Below are 21,772 nucleotides of genomic sequence, written 5' to 3' on the forward strand. Positions count from 1 at the left end.
CACCAGCGCTGCAATTGTTACACCCCAAGCGCACCAGGTGTACAGCCAGCGCTGCAGCCAGGGAGTTGCAGCGCTGGATGTGCCTTGCAGGTGTGGACAGTTACTAAGTTGCAGCGCTGTAAACCCACCATCAGTGCTGCAACTCTCCAGTGTAGCCAAGCCCAGAGTCTTTGAGCTCTGCTGATGGCTTTGAATCCAAAAGCCAAACCTGTGTTGATGCAATTTACCTAACTGATAAAGGAAGGTGAGAACTGCCAGCACAAAAGAAATTGCCTAAATAAAAGACATGGTATAACAAGATCCCTTCAAGAAATTTGATGTTAAATGTTATTGTTAATATTAAACATTGAAATAAATGTAATGTTAGTAAGTACCCCTGTAACAATGTATAGTGTGTATGATTTTTGGAAAAATCCTTGAAGGTAATGATGCTTCTCAGCTATTACCTGTGAATAAACTTAAAGCTTAATGCAGCAGGAAAAACATTACAAACTTGGTCTGCTATATTAAAAAAAAAAACTTAAGGTACACCACCTTATGAATTTAATAACTAAACAGTGGAATAATTTCCCCATAACCCTTAAAAAGTAGAAGCCATTAAAACCTGACCTGCCTATAGAACAAAAAACACAGGAAAATATGGGGGTAATTCCTCTGTTTTGCCTGCAACCAGCAGTGTATTTGTAAAAGAAAGGAATCTTTTAAGTGATAATCAATGCCACCCCGAAAGGGGTAGAAAAATGTTATTTTTGTCTTTCAGAAAATCAGAAAAAGCTAATACCAGCTACAGAACAAATGTAAGTAAAAAAATATACTGCAATAGCTATGGAATGTACTGAAATGCAGATATTTAGAACATAAGTTGTTTTGGGTAATATCAGAAAATATTAAGTTTTTAATGCATTTGTTAAAGCAAAGAAAAAAAATCATTGTTTGACACCTATCAATATAAATGGATGCAGTATGTCTCCAGTATGGTGAGACAAAATTTGTTAAGTGAGGAAATTGTTGTTAAAATTGCACACCAACAGGCTCTGGAAGCAAAGATATGGAAGGTTAGCCCACTCTCCAGATTGCACCTGAGATCTTTTTAGCTGTCCTGGATCTCAAGCTAGTGGGCTGTGGAGAAAGGGAAACTATTGAACACTACAGGTTGTACAAAGTGGGTATGCTTATCCATGCCTATTGCTCCAAAGCCCTGTAGTAAAGACATCTCACTAGAATCCTGTATGTGAAATAAAATTAATGAGACCAAAGTACTGTATAATGAGCTATGTGTATGTGTTAATTCTTGGGGAAAATTGTTTAAAAAGTGTTAGTAACCCACCAGAAGACAAATGTAAATGTAAAATAAGTACTGTGTTTACTAATAATCACATTTACTATTTGCCACAACAACAACAAAAAGTCTCAGCTTACTGTAAGCACTGATTTAGCTGAGTTCTCTATCAGTCTTGGCACTGAATGGCAACAAGTTACCAATCATCTGTTGAAAGGTAAAAAGTAACATAGTTCCTTAAAAAAAAAAAAAAAAAAACCACCAGTGTGGGAAACGGAACCATTCATATTATACACGCAAATGGGGACATGTTAAGAATTGCCACTGCAGAAAAACATAACAGCTTACCATTGGTATAATGTATTTTCTGTATGGTCTCCCACAACTATTGGCATACTAATGTTACTACCCCTAATTGTTTTTGGTTTTAAATTGTATGTGTTTAATTGAAATGTTTAAAATGTGCTGATGGATAAAACAAATGTATGCAAAGCTAAAGCCACAGGCCCAAAATTACCTCCCAGTATTTTCTATCACATGGACTAAATAAAAAGTGACACTGGCGATTAATAATCTTAGTGTCAAAAGGGGGATATGTAGGAGCAGGATTTTATAATGTCCCATAAGAATTAAAGTATAATTTGATTTCATCCTGCTAGCCACCCTTTTTAAATAGCAGAAAGAAATGACCCTCTGGGACTATAGGATTCTGTTTTCCCATATGCATTACAAATTGGGCCCTCTCTAACTCTTTGTTTTAAGATTTAGGTAGTAAGAGACAGGATTCTCTATTGTGTCTGTTAAGTAAATTAGAGAAACATTGAAGGCCTGGGTCTCAATGTAAATTGTCTTGGTTTTTTATTGTAAAACTTAGCAAGGTTTAATTTGTAATGTCATTTTGCTCGATATAAAATACTACTGTTTGTATTCTCAATCTGTTTGTGTGAATGAGAAATGTATGCATCAGGAAAAGATAAGGTGTGAAGGCCATTGTTATAGCCAGAGTCAAGGAATAAGTAGTAAAGAGACTTAAAGAACATCAAAGAATCATCAGGCACTGCTTACTACCCCGACGGCTGTTAAACTGTCTGGCATCGCAGAGTGAATACATGCTTCGCAGTGTAAGAATGCACCACCCCCAGCGAAGCAATCATCATCTCAGGACCACGCAGAGTCAATTTTGACTCCAGAAGAAGACGTAGAGGAACAGCCTGCAATACCTTACAATCTACGTTCTCATCAAGGTTGCCAGAAGCACATGACAACCTAAAGCAAGGCCCAAGAAGAAGCAGTAGCAAGCCTAGCTCTTGCTGCCTGGTGGACATAAAACCATGACTGCGGTTTCCTCAGTTGCGGTTGTCAGAGCCAGAAGGGCCTTGCCTCCAACATGCGCCTCTGGCGGCACCTGTTCCTCGACTGCTGGTGTCCTAAGGTCTGGGGAGTTCACAATGACAATTCTTTTATCTAGCAGCAAGTGTGGATAGCTCAGACCCTTATAATTTCTAAATGCTGGGTCTGCAGCCACATCCCAGCCCACTCTCAAACTGGTGTTCGTGTCCTGGCTATCCCACTCAATTCCTCAGACCTCACTGGAGGACCGTGTCCATTTAACACAATATGGAACAGTAATGACACCTGGGAAGAAGCTATTGGCAGTTCCTTTATCCCACTTGGGAGTAATACACCGGCCAAAAAGGCTCCTGAGGTTACAAACAATAGTTAAAATAATGGCAAATAAAACGAGAACGTTTAAGAGCCCTAGCCAAAGAAACAGGGGCGATCCGACAGGTGGCCCTCCAAAACCGTCAGGCATTGGACATAATGCTGGTGGCCAAAGGAGGGACCTGTGCTCTCATTGGAAAACAATGTTGTGTGTTTACACCTGATGATACCAATGAGGTAATAGATCACTCTAGCCACTTAGAACAGATCTCATATCTTCCCCATAAAGAGCTGAGTTCTTTATGGAAGTGGCTAAGTAACCTGTTCAATTTCTCTGGCATAGGAAACTGATTGTTTCAGGGAGCCCTGACTATCCTGTTTGGAATCCTAATAATTTTTGTATGTTTTCAGTTAGTCTCCTGTTGTATCCAAAATTGTGTAAGGCATTCCACCCAGGTGACTGCCCCAAAACAGAGTGCTAATATGATGATTTTGAATATTGCTGATGAACAAAGAGATAAAGAACGGTTAATATGTGGAACCCAGTAAAATGTTGGTCATGACATGAGCTTGACCAAAAGGAGGGATTGTGAAAGTAGAATGAATTATATTGTAAAAATAAGAATGGATTAAAGAAATGTTGTATGTACCTTTAAGCAGAAATAAGAAATGAAATACAGGTGCCAGGAAAAGAAACATTAGGCATAAACAAGAGTGCTAATGGCAAAACATTAACAGAAGATCGGTAATAGTTAGTAAGGAAATAAGATATGCATGCCTAGCCCAGGTAAAATTATCAGATTCTGCTTCCTTTGTTATCTTGCTAAGTGCTCGCCCTTTTATCTGTATAAATAAGATAGTTTGTGTCTTGCATGGTGCTCACATTATCTGGCTGTTATTAGCAGAGCGCTGTGCTAATAAAACAGAGTGGTCTGACAAACTGTGAGTCCTGAGTCTAACTTTGACACCTGATACAAGAAATAAGATAATGATTGGCAAACTGTAGACCCATTTTGTGATATATGGCATTCCAGACACTGTAATCACCTTTGAATATTTGATGTTGCAACCTTAATGTTCTTTTAATGGGTTTTTTATGTAATTTATACAAGTAGTTGAGAAATCCAGACCTTATTCAGCTAAGACATTTCTTGATGAATGTACAGGTTTCAGAACCTTAAAATTCCATTTCATCTGCAGGCATGGAGCTTCTCAATGTTGTTCATTGTAACTCACCCTGCAGAAAGGAGCATCTCTGCAGGACAGGTGAAATTTTAAGACTCTAGGAGAACTCCCTCGTAGTCTGTGAATGTTAATAGTCTGAAATCTATATTGAATAAGTCTCAGGAGGCTGAAGTGTTGTTTTATCATTTAACTGTTCTGTGGGATTTTTTAGTATTATTATTTATTATTATTTATTAATAGTTAGTTTAGGGAGAACCTTACTTTGCTTTTTTTCTTTAGAAATCTTTCATAGTTGGGTAGCAAGTATCCCTGTATCTTTCACCCAAGAGAATGAAAATGCTCCATCTGGGTAAATACATATTTATTCATTCTTAATAAATCAAAATTACTCCCACTGGAGATATTAGTTTACTAGCTAATCATGTAATTAAGCTTTTTTTTAAAGCATATTCTGTATCCAGCAGACCAGAATGGCAATGTAGTTTTTCTATGTAAATTTACATCATTTATTCAACTCACCTGAATTGAAGGTACAATTCTGAGATGGGTGGGAGGAGGTATAAGTACATGCCATGCCACAAGATAAATTGCACAGCTGTGTGAAAATTGCATTTATCATGCATCTTTGAGTGTTTCACTTGCTGTCTGCCCACTAATGTATCTCTCTTGGGACTTCTAATATTCCAAAGCCCTGGGAAGCTTCACATGCCCAATTATCTATAAGTATTTGCTTTGTATTAGAACAACAGAAAAACACTAAAACAGAGAACTATTTCCTCCTAACACTGGTTTGAAGTATCAAATGGACAATTCTCATCCTGCATCAGTGACTGGTTTAAGGTCCAATATCTCACCAGTCAGAGCTAGATATGGGAGTTCTATACCATTAGAAAGGAGAGATTCCAAGTTTTCCACTGGGATGCACAGACCCTGTTTTTTAGGCCCTTTTTCAGCAAAACATTTAAGCACCTGCTTAAGTCTATCCCTGTTCTGCAAAGTACTTAAGCATGTGCTTAAAGTTAGTGCATGTGCTTAAGTGCTTTTGCTGAATTAGGTCCTAAGTTAGGGGTCGGCAACTCTGGCACGCGGCTCACCAGGGTAAGCATCCTGGTGGGCCGGGTCGGTTTGTTTACCTGCAGCATCTGCAGGTTTGGTCAATCACTGCTCCCACTGGTCACAGTTCACTGCTCCAGGCCAATGAGGGCTGCGGGAAGCGGCAGCCAGTACATCCCTCAGCCCGCAGCACTTCCCGTTGCCCCCATTGGCCTAGACGGCGAACCGTGGCCAGTGGGAGCCGTGATCAGCTGAACCTGCTGATGCGGCAGGTAAACAAACTGGCCTGGCCCACCAGAGTGCTTACCCTGGTGAGCCACGTGCCAGAGGTTGCCAACCCCTGGCCTAAGTTGTCTATGGTCCCAAAACATTTGAACTTCAAAATCTTATTCTTTGTACACAATATATCATGAGTAATTTCTGGAGGCTTTGAAAATGTCTTAGTTATAATATTCCTCTCTGAGTCCTGTACAGTTAGTAAAGGTTTCTGACATTAGGCTAAGATATAGAAAAACTACCTATTAAAAATATTAAAAGTCTAAAAGATTCCTAAGGTAGTTTTGTGTTCTGTAAAATGTCTGGCATCTACATTATATACAATGCAGTGGTGCAGGAGAAGGCACAGATCCTACAAAAGACTCTTGCATCTATTTAATTTCACTGATGTTAAAATGAAATGTGTGCATAAGTATTTGCAGAATTGAGGCCTCTGGCTCCACTTCAGGAAAACATTTAAACATGAGCTTAAATCAAATTCTATTCCAGAAAAACTTTAACATATGCCTTACTTCAGACAGGTAATTATGACCCATTGGTTTTAAGTATGTGCTTGAGCTTTTCTCTGAATTAGGGCCTGTAATAGCACTATTTGTAAGGACTTCAAAACTCACTTGAGGCTTTGCTGCTCAATAATTTTGGAAAAATTTGGCCAGCTCTCCTTTATACTGGACCACACTATCATGTATTTTCTGTAAATAAATAGTTTTGCATGTGTCTATATAATGTACATAGCTCTGATATTGTAATGTGGAGCATGCAGCAGGGGTGCTGGTATAATTTGTATAGTTTAGGCACATCTGTATAGTGTGGTGCTGAGAGCCATTGAACAAAACTGTAAACCATGTAAATTATGGAAACTACTTCAAGCCTGGATGTGCATCAGCACCCATAGAACCCCTAGTTCCAGGACCTATGGCATGCAGATAAACTACTAAAAATATGGAACCACACCGAAATCAATGGGATTCCACGTGAACCAGCAGTCTCCATGAAGGTTCCAGGTCAGTGTCTATGTGCGTGAATAATATGTATGTGAGTATGCATAATATTGCATGTTATTCAGTAGACTATAATAGTTTCTTTTAAACCAGGTTATAATCCTGCTAAATAAAACACATTCAGTATTACAAGAAGCCATATAACATTAACATGTAATATTTCTACAGACATAAGAATTAAAAAAAATAACAATAAAGACATGAAAAAGTTACAGTACTAAGGCCCAAACTCAGCAAAGCTCTGAGGCACATACTTAATTTTAAGCCTGTGAGACTGACATTAAAGGTAATGGGACAGTTGCTGATTTTCAAACATTAATAATTAGACTGCTTTCAGCTTCTTGATTTTGCTCCAAAAAGGTGTCATTTTAGTGCAAGTTGATAAATGTCCAGATTTGTCATATATGGGAATGCCTGTAAATACAAATTGCAAACATATACGTGATTTACACCTGCAGTGGGTGAATATCACAGAGAATATTCAGAGGTTCTGTGCTTGGAGACTTCTTACCTGGATACATACCTCAGAAACTATATATCTTGTCTTTACTTTTTATATTCCAGAAGTTCAAGCCTCTATTGCCTCTAGTCATTACATTCGAGGAGTTCAAGCCTTCCCAGTTCTTACTCATCCTCTTGACTTTAAGCCTTTGCATTGCTTTTTACAATTCTACAGCTATCCATGTGCAAATAGCAACTAGGTTGGTGTGAGTTAGAGATCTCTAGCTAGCAGTGGCTCTGGGAGCAGCCTTGCAAAATTTTATCTGCCCACTCACTGAAGGTGATCAATTATTTTTGACAGGCAAGTAAAATAGCATTTTCATTTTTGCATATTATCATCAATCGTCCTGGCAAAAGGTGGAGACATTTTTATGACCATTTTGCAAAGCTGTTTGGCAAGTATAGAATTTAGGCAGAGACATTCCTAAAAACAGGATGGATTTTTTGAATTATAAATAAGGAGGCCCAGCAGGAATCCCTGGTCTCAGTGTAATTTGTTTCTTTTTTTGCACAATAGGGGAGGATGGCTATAAAGGAAGAACTCGAGCAGTAAACAGCCTTTCAAAATCTAACACCATTAAAACCTGTAAAATGGCCATGAGTCTGGCAAATGGGGATTTTTTTCCCCAAAGATCAGCAGTTCTTAATGTCACTATTTCTGTATGTTTAAGAACATTCTATTCTTGTAAGGTGGATGCCTGCAACGAAACATGTATTCACCAGCACATTCCGTATGCAAAGACTACTTTTTATATTGTTATAAAGATGGTGCAAATAACAAGAAATACTTATGAAAGATTTTCCCGTTACTCTGTACTGTTCTTGCTGAGGAGACCAAGACCTCTCTTCACCGTAGTCAGCCAGGATGTTTCCTGTTACAGTGCCAATTTGCCAAACTGCATTTCATCACTAAGGAAAATCCTGTTTTATTACTGTCTTGCTGGCAGCTCTAAAAATGTTTGTGTGTTTAAAATTATTACTTATTATATCTCTAATATGAGTTATAACATATATTTTATGTTGTATAGCAGTTTTCTTCTATAGCTGTCAAAGCATTTTGTAAGCACATTGTATTAAGCACCTTGGAGAGTTTGATACTATTTGCACACTTTAATTTACAGGCCAGGACACCAGGCCAGTGTACAGAGGTTAGGTAGCTCACAAAGGAAATCCTTGGCAGAGCTAAGAATAGCCCTCATTTCTGCTGACTCTGAGTCCTCTGTCCCAATTATTTTTATCACTTGTCACCATGGCTTCCAAAAAGTGATGAGGATTTGATACCATGACACAATCACTTTCTCAATTTGTGGATTTATATTTAAACTCTGCTGTAGTTTGTACCCTTTGTGAGCAATACACAAATATTACCATCATGAGCCAGACCCTCAGCAGGTGCAAATTGGTATAGCTCTATTGACTTCAGTGGAGCTACACCGATTTACACCAGCTGAGAATATGGCCCTGCCTCCTACCCTTAAGTAGAACTATTCAAATGTTCTTCATGTATTTATTAACCATTTTTGCTCTGAAAGCAAAAGTGGGGATTGGCTATCTAACAAGAATATTTGCATTGATCAGGGGTATATAGAAGAAGAGGTCACCCTTCATAGTATTTAGTATTATAGGTAGATATAGTGTTTAACAAGAATTATTGTTGCTATGAAAATAAAAAAAAATTTTTTTTAAAAAGGAGCGTGGTTGTGGACTCACACATGACACTTTGCTGTACCAACCTGTTCATGGTGTATTTTGAAGATAAATGTTCTAGTAATTAGCAATTTTTCAAGCATGTATTAACATCAGTATCACACCGTGAACATGGTTAAAAATTCAACTCTCTCTTAAAAGTACCTGGGGTATTTTCCATTCTGAGCATAGAGAAGACTGTGGAATCTCAATAATTTGGTAGTAATCATCAACAAATCCTGATTCTTTAATAGTGACTGTTCTACTGAATATTAAGTAATGGTATTTTAAAAATCTGGATAGGTGATAGATAATATGGTTCTTTCTACTAGTAAGCTAGCTGGTTCTTTCAGTCAGTGGAACATTACACTTTTAGCGGGGGGTGTGTGTGTCTGTGTCTGTGTCTGTGTCTGTGTATTATATATAATACAGCTATAAATAAGGGACTTTTGGAGACAATCTTCAGAGGAAAAAGCTGATAAAATGACCTTTTTTGGCTTCAGTCTTTCATCTGGCTCCCTTGAAGAAGTCTACCTTCTAATCAATTGATTAAATTACCTTCGATCATCATAAGAAATTGAGGATAACTGCAAAGAGTTTATCACAGGAATGCATGACAAGGAGGAGATTATTAGTTTGGTACAGAAGGTTAATAGTTTGATCAGACAGGAACACTAGATACAACAAAGAAAACCAATAAGGATATGTTCACTCTGAGTTGTGACTTTTACAGACAGCAGGCCAAATTCTACTCAGTTTCTGCTACCTAAATCAGAGTAACTATTGATTTAACTGGAATTACTATGGATTTATAGTCACGTAATTGCAACCAACATTTGGCAAGCTCTCACAAGTTTAGATCAATTATATGACAACATTGACAGTGAAGACAGAAAAAGGAAAAATTTCTAGTACTTACCATTTGTGGCATACAAATATGCTGGACACCAAAGTAGGGCAAAGATTTTCACTGGAACTAGATTTTCAAGATATTCGCTCCATTGGCTGGGAAGGGTGAATCATGGCTGCTGTGAGCGGCCAGGCAAATGTAAACAAATGGTCTGACAGCCCGCCAGTGGATTACCCTGACGGGCCGCCTGCCACCACTGATCTATAAGAACCACTCTCTTGGCAGTTAGATGCTATTACCAAGATTAAAAAATATGTACATAAATTAGGAAAGGGCTGTTTGTTTGTGGGGGCAGGAGGATGTTTTCTACTTCATTCTTATAATATAGTACTTATATAGGTCCCGGTTCTGACCTCACTTAGGCTGAGAGCATGACCCCCAGGCCTACACATGGAGGTCCCCACAGGTAGATCTCCTCACTTCCATGTGGAAAGTGGACTCTCCCACCTCCATATGTCACTGTCTCCTTCCTTTCTCCCCCAGAGTTGTCCCTGAGAGGAGAGACTATGGACAGTGGGAAGGCCAGAAGGAGAAATGGGTGGGCTCTGTGTGGTGATAGTGGTGGGCTGCATATTGTGTTCTCCCCTCCCCCCGGAATACAAGAGAAAAAGTGCCAGGCTGCATTATCTTTCTTTTCTACATATCGCCTGTTCCTGTCTCAGGGAGTCCTAGGGGCTGTGGTAGCCAGGTGTATCCTCTGGAAACACAGCTCAGATGGAGTGTTGGCGCTACCAAGGAGTCAGGGCCAAGACACAGTGTGGCAGCATGAAATCTCTGTATGGATTGCCCTGGCCATCCCAAAGTTGGGGGCAGCCCTGTGGTCTTTTCTGTGGTGGCCAGACTCCAATCCCCTGATGGAATGACATGGCAGGGGTGCTTGGGGGGAAATCTTCCTTAGGTAATCTCGCAGAGGAGGAGCTTTGACATGGGAGGGTATGATCTTGGCCTTACACAGAAGCATTATGTAGGGCCTGGTATAATGAAATTCCACTGTGCTGGATTTGTGTTGAAGTGCCAAGCAACAGAGAACCAGCACAAGAGAACTGCAAGTACAGAGGAGACCTCTGCATAACTCTGCACTGCTGTATTTCCAAGATGGTAGCAGTGACCATATTGGGAGTATGTGTACTGAGTATCCACATTGCAAACCCACAGGGCACAAAACCAATGTAGGAGGGGATTATTAGGCTGTGCCCATTACTTTCAACTGTATACCCAACAATAACCAACTGCAAGTCAGCTATGTGGATGACATGGGCATGAACTATGTATTGGTGCTGAGGTTTCCTTCCCTGATCACTTTGTGTCAGAGCAAGGGCTTGTAAATCTGAGCAAAGCTTGAACAACATGACCGGCACACAGTTCTATTTATCATTTGGAAAAATAGATTTATGTGGGTTTTTTTTTTACAAGGAGTTTGTTTTAAACTGTAACGGTATCCTAGTTCTTGTCAATCGTTCTACACTTCTATGGCTGATATTGAGGGGAAAATATGTGGGTATTTTGCACATATCAGGTTTTGATTTAATGTGACTGTATTGAAGACCTTTAGAATTTGCAAAGTTGCAATCAGTGGCCATCGGCATACCCCAGAATGAGGCTCCACCTTGTCCCTGCCCCAGGTTGGTGTGTGGAGCAGCTTTGTTGTGTAAGGATGTGAGGTGTGGAGATAGAGGCCAAAGAAATTTAGAAGGTCAGAACTCTGTAGCGCAGGCTGCAGACTGCAGTTAACAGCAGACTCCAGTTTCTATGTTATGTAATGATTGAGTATTGTTAAATACAAGCTCTCATTACTTTAATACAATGAACAAAATGTTTTTTGAGAGTGTAATGGCAGGGTCCATAAACATGTTTTATCTGCTGGGCTTTGGGTCACCATCGCTACTTTTTTGGGTAGACCGAGGCCTCCCACTCCTGGGCCAGTACTGCCTGTTTCAGTGCAGGTTGGAGTCCATCCTGAAAAAGGAAGGACTAAGCCTTCTTCTACCAGACCAGAGGACTTAGTGTGGGTGGAGGCCCCTTCTGACACCACCCCAGCAGACCCATGACACCCATGAGAGAGGCAAAAGTATAGAAACTGAGATATGTGATATCACAAAACTGCAGGGTTTGGAGAACTAGGAACAGGCCCTGCAGATTTGCAGCTATTCTAAACTGCTCTCCATTGTTTGGATGAATACATACATAAGATTTGGAACAAGTGTGTTCACTGCTGAATACATGTATATGGCATAACATATATGTGTATTCATCTCATCAGTGATGCACAAATTCCAAGGAGCAGTGCATAATTCATAGACTGCTCTTTGTTCACTTGTGGTGAAATATTTTCAGATATGGACTAGATTAGCAAAGAATAGGACTGGATAGTCAATTTTTTGCAAAGCCCAAATTCTCTGAATGCTGTAATTGCCAAACACTAATTAGTTTCAATTATAGTCAGACACTGCTGCAGCATTCTTCAGGCTGTACACTTTCGTTGCTGGATTAAGCAGGAAAAGTGACTTTTGGCTGTCTTCACTTTACAATTCATAAAGAAAATAAATTCCGGTAGAATCACTATAACATGGTGCCAGAATACAGACTCCTTCATTATACCAGTATCACTGAGAGCTAAGTAACCAAAACTGTTAAAATAGGACTTAATACACTAGAAAATATAGACAATATTTTGTGGGAGAAAACCATAGTGCCATACCAGACAGCTGCCCTGTATACCTTCCTGCATCATTTCCCTTGCTGACATTTTTTGGCCAACTGAAACTTTTGTTTATCCCCAAAATATGTTTTTAACTCTTTGACTCAACACTGCATTGTGGGTGCACTGCTCTGCATGATGCATCTGAAACTAAAAGGAACATTTTAGATTGAGCAGAGTGTTGAAATTTGTTGAAATAACAGTTGGCTACCCTCAAGTGGGTATTCATCTTCTGCTTGCGAACAGCTCCTTAATATTCACCTTCTGGCACGTCTCCAAGTTTTTCTTTTGTTTCTTTTAGACATAATGGAGGCTGACACTTCCTACAAAGATTATAGCATATTGTACATTTGTAAGCATTTAACTTTGTTTGAAAAGGAGATAGCTGGACTTCCATGAAACACACTTCCTACTGTATCACACTAAAACCCAATATTACACTTTCTCTACACAGATTCTAGAAATGCAGGGTCAAACCCTTGGGACTAGCTCTCTTTCTCCTGGTTCAGCATAGAGAGAGCAAAAGTGGCTTTAAGTCACATGTATGCCTACTTGATATTGGGCCCAGGGCCTCAGAGCTAGAGTGTTTGGTTTTGTTTGTTTGCTTGTCTGTCTGTCTTAGTTAAAAAGTCTGGACCAATATGTGATGTTCCTTATTGTAGTCCAGCCAATTTAGCCACCTCTAATCACAGTGTAGATGTTAAGGGAAAGAGTTAAATCAAAGTCTTTCATGCCCAAATTATCAACTTTAATTTTGAATTATGAAGGGGGCTTGGGGGGGGGGGGAGGGAGGAGGTTGTAAGGGAAATTATAGCAATGTTAATGCCTATGTCCAAGATCCCTGTGGCTAGTGAATTAGCCCCAGATGTTGTTACTGTTTGCTAAGCTTTACTAAGCACTTCTAATTAGTTTGGGTTTATTAAATAAATGTTTCATTAAGGAAAGCAATAAAAAACATGAATGCCTGTATTTTTAAATAGTGGTTATCAAGGCTAAATGGAATTCATCCTTTTGCCAGATGCATTGTTTTGGCACAGATTTATAAATCAACATTTGGTGCTTTAACAGAAAGGATATAGTCTTTTTGAGGAAGATTTCACTCTTATTAGAAATAATGCCAGAGGAATTCTATTGTCTATTCTACCTATAGATAAATGCTTGGTATGAACAGCAAAATATGTCTGATGAGCAGACAATAACAAAAACACCCCTCCTCCTTTGCTGCTTTGAGTTTTTGTGCATATTAAGCTGTCTGAGGATTTCTCTAGGTTTTCCTTAAGTTACAGAAGTGCAACCTCTCAACCAATTAGGTTCAACAAAAGGGCACAAGGCACATCCGGGACTCATAAAAACATTTTATTTGTTACATAACACTGTCTTGTGAGCTTTATAAATTGTCAACATTCAGTAGCCACTAGGGATATAACAAAGGTGTTATTCTCAGGAGATCTAGTAATAGACTGTGGTCTGTGTTTCCTGGGTCCAGTTACATGACAATGTCAGGGATATGAAAGGTAAATTACTCCTGTCTTGTGATGGAGTTATAGCCACTGACTTCAGTAGCTAATGTTAAAAAGGAGTGCTGAGCATCATTCAGCAGCACTCTTCTAGGGTGATTTATGGAATTGCACTGACAAACTTCATTCCCCTTCCAGGCTTTCTCAGCCTGAGAGATCTTGAAAGAGGCAGCAAGAAGGTTTGTGGAATAAAGTAGTAAAAATTGAGAGCTTCCAGTGTAGACACAGAGGACTTTTGTGATGGAAGAAACTAAAAACCTATTTCCTGTGTCATAACAATTAATATTTTGATAACCATATAATATTAGCCCTTTGGAGCCTAAGATCCTTATAGCTGGAGTTGAGTAGCCATGACAAAACATTGTTGCTTTAAGAAAAGGATATAGAACAATACCAAAAATATTATAATACTATATCCATCTTATATATTATGTTCAGTATTCACCCTATGTCAAAAAAGATATAGCAGAAATAGACAATATCCAAATAATGGCAGTGAGATTGATTAGAAACATGAGAGACTAGAGTAGAAAGGAAATGAATAAAAGTTGATGTAATGAATGTATAAGAACTTCTACACCTGATCCAGCTAACATAGAAGTCAATTGGAAGACTCTTTTAGTGTGTGTTTGGATCCTACTCCAAATCAGATGCTCCTATTTACTCTTTCATGATGAGGGAATGGGGAGACACCAAATGTAAAACTCATAAAAGGAAATACTTTATTGCAAAAAGTATAATTTATCAACAGACTCACTGCCAATAGATATTGAAGAAAAGAACTTAGTAGGATACTGTCTAATCCTTTTCTGTAACAGTAATATCTGTATTTTCACTATCTACTAAGTAAATATGTATAAGAGGTATTTGGAGGATTCTCTGCAGCTTGAGGTCTTCAAACCACAAATTGAGGACTTCAATAACTCAGACATAGGTTGAGATTTGTTACAGGAGTGGGTGGGTGAGATTCTGTGGCCTGCATTGTGCAGGAGGTCAGACTAGATAATCAGAATGGTCCCTTCTGACCTTAAAGTCTATGAGTCTATGTTTCGGGACATAAGCCAGCTAACCACTAACTGCCTAAGTTTAGGATGAAGCATCCCCTAGGGGCATGTTACTGTACAATTATCCATTATGGGAGTTTTACAGGTTCTGCTGAATCATCTGGTACAATATTGACCACTTTCAGAGACCGTCCTCATAACCTTTCCTCCTCCCTCTCCATTCATTGTCCTGGATGCTGCCTTTCGTATTCTACCAATGGTAATTACTATTTCTAAACTGCTGATTCAGCTAGAGAGATTGATGCCCGATTACAGTGAGTTTCAGGACATTAACACAGGGAGAGGGATTGTCTCTTCAGAATAGCCCTGAAAGCTGGCACTAGGAGACTTGTCCACTTTACAAAATTTCCCCAATCCTGAAATGGTTTTCAGTAAATGATCTTGAAAATCATTTCAGGCAACATGATTTTGCTGTCAGGGGATGCTGTATGTGATTGGGGAAAACTTTCTGAAAATGTTTAACAAGCATCTTCATAACTATGAGCCTAATGCTCATCTTATCTAGGTTATACAAGGTGGTGGATTAACGCATGGACCTACAAGGCCCATGCCCAGAGGTCCTGGCCAATTTGGGGACCCTTGCAGGAGTGCTGGAACCTGGGTAAAAGTGGGGGCCATCAGTGCTGGAACTGTATCCCTACCCCGTGTTCCGCTTCTTTCCCCCCAAGGCCCTGCCCCCTGGCTGTGTCAGAAGAGCGTAAGAGCTGTCCAGGGAGATCCAGACCCTCTAGCTGACCTGGGCAGAGGTCACAATGCCTGAGAGAGCTGCTACCAGTGGGAGCCAGGGGTGGGGGCTCCGGTTCATCCTCTTGCCTCCTCCCCAGGGCCTGCAGACATGCTCTTCAGAGAGAGGAGGCCCTGCCCTGGCTGGGAGGCAGCAGGGAGCCCTGGGAAGGTAACAGCAGGGCCGGTGCAAGGATGTTTCGTGCCCTAGGTGAAACTTCCACCTTGTGCCCCCCCTGAGCCCCCGCCCAGAGGCACTCCCCCTCCCCCGCGGCAGCTCCCCCCAGGCCCTGGGGTGCCCCCCACCATGGCAGCTCACCCCTGCTCCGCCTCCTCCCGAGCACACCGTCGCTGCTTCACTTATCCTGCCTCCCAGGCTTGCGGCACCAATCACTTTAGGTGCCGCAAGCCTGGGAGGTGGGAGAAGAGAAGCAGCAATGACGTGCTCGGGGAGAAGGCAGAGCAGGGGTGAGCTGGGGCGGAGAGTTCCCCTGTGTGCCGCCCCCCCTTACTTGCTGCAGGCAGCCCTCCTCGCACCCCCCTGCCCCAGATCCCTCCACCTAAATGCCAACGGTGACTGGGGCTGCCGAAGATCTGGCTGCCACGTTTGCTGCTGAAGAAAATGCCGCCACCAAATCCTAGTGCCCTAGGTGACTGCCCAGGTCACCCACCTAATAGATTGCACCGGCTCTGGGTAACAGGCAGTGAGGAGCTCCTGCTGCTATTGGCCTAGCCTCAGCAGCTACCACACTCCACCTGAGCTCATTCAGTGCCTACGCCTGCTGACTCCCGCTGCAAGGCTGCCCCTGCCAGTCCTGCTGTTGCTAGGCTGCGCCCTTTCACCTGCGGGTCCCTCCTGCTCCCGCTGACAGGCTGTTGCCTGGGGTTTGTGCCCAAAGCAGCAACCACATGCAGCACTGCTCCTCCAACACTCCCCCAAACCAGACTCATGCACCACCACTCCATGCATGCCTGGGCTATTATATCCACGTTAAAAAGTGGGCAGGCGTGGCCCCCCGGCCTCCTTGATTCTCGTGCCCCTGAGCCCCCAGGTATGGGAGACCCAAATGTTCTTTGTGCCTAGAGCTCTAATGAATCTTAATTCATCTCTGGTAATACACCATTGTAGTTACTCCTAACTTATACCAGTGTAAGTGAGATCAGAAGCCTGAATTGCTGTTCTCACCCCTGCATAAAAAAACCCCCAACTACTAGAGAAATACAGCACTAGATTCTCAACTGGTGTAAATCAGTATTGAATTCAGTAAAGCTGGGCAAATTTACCCCAGCAGCTGGAGATCTGACCCAAAATTTTTAGGAAATACTGAAGTGTGATTTAGCACAAGCAGCAATGAGAATACCGGGAATCAGGAAAGATGTCAAAAGACAAAACCTGAGAAGATGAAAATAAATGCCTGTGAAAGTCCTCCCTCTCCCAGCTACCAATAGATGCATCTACAACGGGCCTTTTATGAACAAAAACACCTGTGGATTTTTCTCATTTTTGTGTGCATTCTTTAATATTTCAAAGTGCATTTCTTGGCATATAACTCATTACAAAGACAGACTGGTTTGTGATGGTGGTTGTTTTTTTGAGGTCATAGGCTAAATATTTTGGCCTCTGGGCCCTATCCCCATTACTTCTAGAACAGGGTTAACTGCAATATTTATACATGGTTGTAGGATTCATGCTTAACAAATACTTTGAAGATATTGTTTCCAGCTTCATTGGAACAATTTTCTTATTCAATATCAAAGCGATTTTTTATTATCATCTACAAAAGGTAAAACCATGCTATAACTTTCCTTGGGTAATACAATTTTTTAGTTTCTTGTAATATTAATATGGCCACAAACTGTGTAATAAGCATAGAGGCCTGTATTCATGTTTGAAAAGTGTTTTAGATGTAGTGAAAAAATCTTACAGTGGACATTGTCTGTTTTATATTCACTTTTCCATATGTTGATTCTCTGGCTGCAAGCAAAATAGACAGTTTAGTTCCAGTAGATACAGAAAAATCAGATTTGAATATTATGTCTGATTTAAAAAAAAAGAAAAAGGCAAGTACAAATACAACCATTGTTCAAACACTTACAGTAGAATGTGCTCAAGCCATTCACCACTCCAAGGTCTGATCCTGCTTCTATTAACATCAGTGGGAGCAGGACTGGTACCAAAAATTAAACTATGGCTTTTATGGTAGATGATCATAGAATTGTAGGACTGGAAAGGACCTCAAGACCTTGCGTTCATGGCAGGACTAAGTATTATTTAGACCAGAGGTTCTCAAACAGTAGTCAGCGAGCTCCATTCAGGTGGTCTGCGGATAGTTCCCTCTAAGGTGTGTGCCTGGGCAGCTGCACACAAGAGAATGAAGGGCCACCCACCTAATTAGTGGAGCTGCGCCTGCCTGTGTGGCTCCACTAATTAGGTGCCTGGAACCTGGAGAAGATGCACATGTAAGGTGAGGTGGTGGCCTTGGGGGAGATTAGGGGGTTGGTGGGGAGGGCAGTGGGGTGAGAAGAATGTGGTGGGTGAAATTTGAGATGTGCAGGGCTGCGGCAGCCAGAGAAAGAGTCGATTTTCCCCAGCTCCAGGGATATGGCTGCCGGGAAGAGATGGCCCTCCTTCCCAGCCTCAGCTCAGGGGCTGCCGCAGTGGGGGAGAGAGGGCACATCCATCATATTAGAAAGGTAAGACTACTGATATTAAAATGAATTGTGTGCTTTTATTTGTAGAACAAAAAATGTTTAAGTGTTTTTTATATAGCGCTTTTATCCAAAGTGCTTTACAATAGTTAGTTAATAGTACAAACAACATTTGGAAAGATCATTAAGTGGTTTACCAAGACCCTCAGCAATTTTCAAGTGATCCCCAAAAAATTTTTTGAGAACCACTGATTTAGACCATCTCTGACAGGTATTTGTTTAACCTGCTCGTAAAAATTTCCAGTGATGGAGATTCCAAAACCTCCCAAGGCAGGCAACAATCCTGACAGGAAGTTTTTCCTAATGTCCAACTTAAATCATCCTTGCTGCAATTTAAGCCCATCGCTTCTTGTCCTGTCCTCAGAGGTTAAAGCAAACAATTTTTCTCCTTCCTCCTTGTAACAACCTTTTATGTACTTGAAGATTGTTAGCATGTCCCTCCATTCAGTCTTCTCTTCTCCAGACTAAACAAATCCATTTTTTAAAATCTTCCTGCACTGTTCATGTTTTCTAGATCTTTAATCATTTTTGTTGCTCTTCTCTGGACTTTCTCCAATTTGTCCTGAACAATAGTCTAGGTAAGGCCAAATCATAGAATTTCAGGGTGGGAAGGAATCTCAGGAGGTCATCTAGTCCAACCCCCTGCTCAGAGCAAGACCAATCCCCAGACAGATTTTTGCCCCTGATCTCTAAATGACCCCCATCAAGGATTGAACTCACAACCCTGGGTTTAGCAGAGCAATGCTCAAACCACGTCTTTCTTACAACACTCTTGCTAATACATCTCAGAATTATGTTTGCTTTTTTGCAACAGTGTTCCACTGTTCACTCATATTTAGCTTGTGGTCCACTATGACCCCCGGATCCCTTTCTGCTTTACTCCTTCCTATGCAGTCATTTCCCCTTTTTTATGTATGCAACTGATTATTTCTTCCTGTGTGGAGTACTTCGCATTTGTTCTTATTGAATTTCATCCTATTTACTTCAGACCATTTCTCCAGATCCTTTTGAATTTTAATCCTATCCTCCAAAGCTTTTGCAACCCCTCCCACCTTGGTATTGGCTACAAATTGTATAGGTGTACTCTCTATATCATTATCTAAATCATTGATGAAGATATTGAACAGAACCAGACCCAGAACTGATGCCTGCGGAGCCCCACTTGATATGCCCTTCCACTTGATTGTGAACCACTGATAACTACTCTGTGGAAATGGTTTCCCACCAAGTTATGAACCTACCTTACAGTAGCTCCATCTAGATTGTATTTCCCTAGTTTGCTTGAGGTCATGCGAGACAGTATCAAAAGTCTTACTAAAGTCAAGATACACCACATCTACAGCTTCCCCCATCCATAAAGCTTGTTACTCTGTCAAAGAAAGCTATTTGTTCTTGACAAATCCATGTTTTTACTTAACACTTGATTATGATGGTAAAGTAACACTTAAAACATGGTAAAAAAAAACTAACCACAAATTAGGTAATTACATGCCACAATTGGCTTTGGTTTATCATGTGTACAGCAGCAGTGTCAGTCAGGATGGAGGTTTGTGTTTGCACATGCCAATGGCAACTCCTAAAATCCTCCAGGCAATTCCTGCTTTTTGAAGCTTTTGTGATGTAAAGCCAGAGCAGAGAGGTAAGCAACAAATAATAGGTCAGACACAGGAATACATATCTGATAACAGGCATGTCCTGTATGTTCTAAATAATTAAGTATAGCTGTTTGAGTGTGCATAGAGTAAAAGGGATGGATGGATGTTTTTCTTATACTTGCTCCATGCAGCAGCTACAAAAAAGTTAACAAAAAGATATAAGCACAGGGAGAAATCAGTTGCGTGTGTTGTGATTTACCAGATCTACATTTAGTAATTTGTTAGGTTTCAAAAACTGTCCCCAACATTGACCCAAAGCACACAGCTTCCGCTGTATGTAGTGAGATTCTGGGCATAAACTGTGCTTGGACTTCCTTCAAGTGATAGGTGCATCTGCTGTCATATTAGGCGTGTGATTTCTATCAAGTCACAGCCTATCAGTGCACACCGCTACGTTGGGGTTGTGCAGCGTGTTCCACCTAATGTGTAACTGCTGCTTTCAGAGCGCCCGATATGAACCCCACCAAGCTATCGTGGCACTAGCTGAACAATGATGTGAGGAGCAGCCCAGGAGGAAAGGCTCACAGTCATCCAGCTGGCTCCCCCACCTAGTGAGAGAGGGGGATGCTCCAGGGGGATGCAACTGGCTCCGCTGGCCGGCCTGTTGTGTGCTCTCAGCGGCTCCCCGCTGCCCTCGCACACACACCAGCAATTACAGCTGCTTGGTCCATCCTGTCAGTGCCGTGACTTCGCAAGGCGCTTTGCGAAGCTCGGCTCCACTGGCTCGCGCGCGTGTGTGTTTGTGTGAACGGCCCCCACAGCATCACATCGGGAGTGGACGGGCCGGGGGCAGACACGCTGCCTCTGTGCACACGTCAGTGCCACCCACCGAGCTGAAACGTGAGCCCCGGAGAGGCAGCAGCGAGACAAAGGGGGCGGGCGAGTCCCGGGCAGCGCCAGCAGCGCTCCAGGGCAGGGCAGCGCCCAGCTGATGGGCGGGCGAGAGGCTGCAGCGCAGCCCCCGCCCGGGTGCGCCCATTGCTTCCCCGCGGGGCCGGGCGCTGTGCCCCGCCCCCACTCCGGTCCCTGCCCCACAGCGGCGGAGGAGCCGGCCCCACCCGCTGTCCTGCCGCAGCCCGCTTGCATGGATGGACACGCAGCGGCGCGGTCGCGGAGCCCCGCTTCCCAAGCTGGTGCTGCTCTTTGTCTTCGCAGGTCAGTGGGGAGGGCGCGGGGCGGCTGCCGGGGCGCCAGAGAGCGCGGGGCGGGGCGGGGCGGCTCGGAGATGACCCAGGGGCAGGCCAGGGTTGCACGGCAGACGTCCTGCCGCAGCTGCCCTGCTCTCCGCTGCCGCCCACGTGCCCCACGGCTGCTCAGGCTCCGGCAGGAGCCCGCGGAACGCAGTGGTGCTAAGGCGGGGGCACGGCGCCTGGGGCACTTCAGCGGGATTCCCCGCTGGGAAGCTGGCACGTGGCTGGCTCCGGCCCCTGAGGGCTGCAGTGCGCAGGGCTGTCTGCCTCAGGCACAGGCCGTCCCGCCGAGCGGCGCTCGGAGCAGCCCTTCTCACCAGAAGAAGAAAGAGGCTTGGCAAACGCGCTGCAGGGACTGGCGAATCGCTTAACCCAGGTTTGCCGAGCGGCTCCGAATCCAGGAAGCTTTGCTTTCTCACCAGGGTGAGCGGTTTTCAGTGGAGGAAAAGCCTTCCTACTCCACAGCAGGTGCTCGGAGTTGGTTTGAAATGGCCGATAATTAGAGTAAATAAAGTAGGGGCACATTTCTCCGGGGTCTATCATCTGCTCCTGAGAACAATTACATTTGTCTTTACTGTGTTGATTTTTAAATGGATCACAATCACATTTAATTGTCTTTCAAAGTAATTTAACTAAACCAAACTAATAAAAAGAAGTCTCCAA

General features: G+C 42.3%; 1 protein-coding gene across 1 annotated transcript in view; it reads left to right on the plus strand.

Annotated features, from left to right (window-relative positions):
- Positions 1–20,974: 20,974 nt before the first annotated feature.
- The window catches only part of CYYR1 (cysteine and tyrosine rich 1), a 94,929-nt gene continuing 94,131 nt past the window's right edge, over positions 20,975–21,772 (plus strand). Inside the window, exon 1 of the mRNA XM_030579611.1 lies at positions 20,975–21,074. Within this exon, the coding sequence (XP_030435471.1) occupies positions 21,008–21,074 (67 nt within the window). The 5' untranslated portion in view covers positions 20,975–21,007. The remainder of the gene's footprint in view (positions 21,075–21,772) is intronic.

This window comes from Gopherus evgoodei, chromosome 1 (assembly GCF_007399415.2).
Source record: "Gopherus evgoodei ecotype Sinaloan lineage chromosome 1, rGopEvg1_v1.p, whole genome shotgun sequence".
In the NCBI taxonomy this organism is placed as follows: Eukaryota; Metazoa; Chordata; order Testudines; family Testudinidae; genus Gopherus; species Gopherus evgoodei.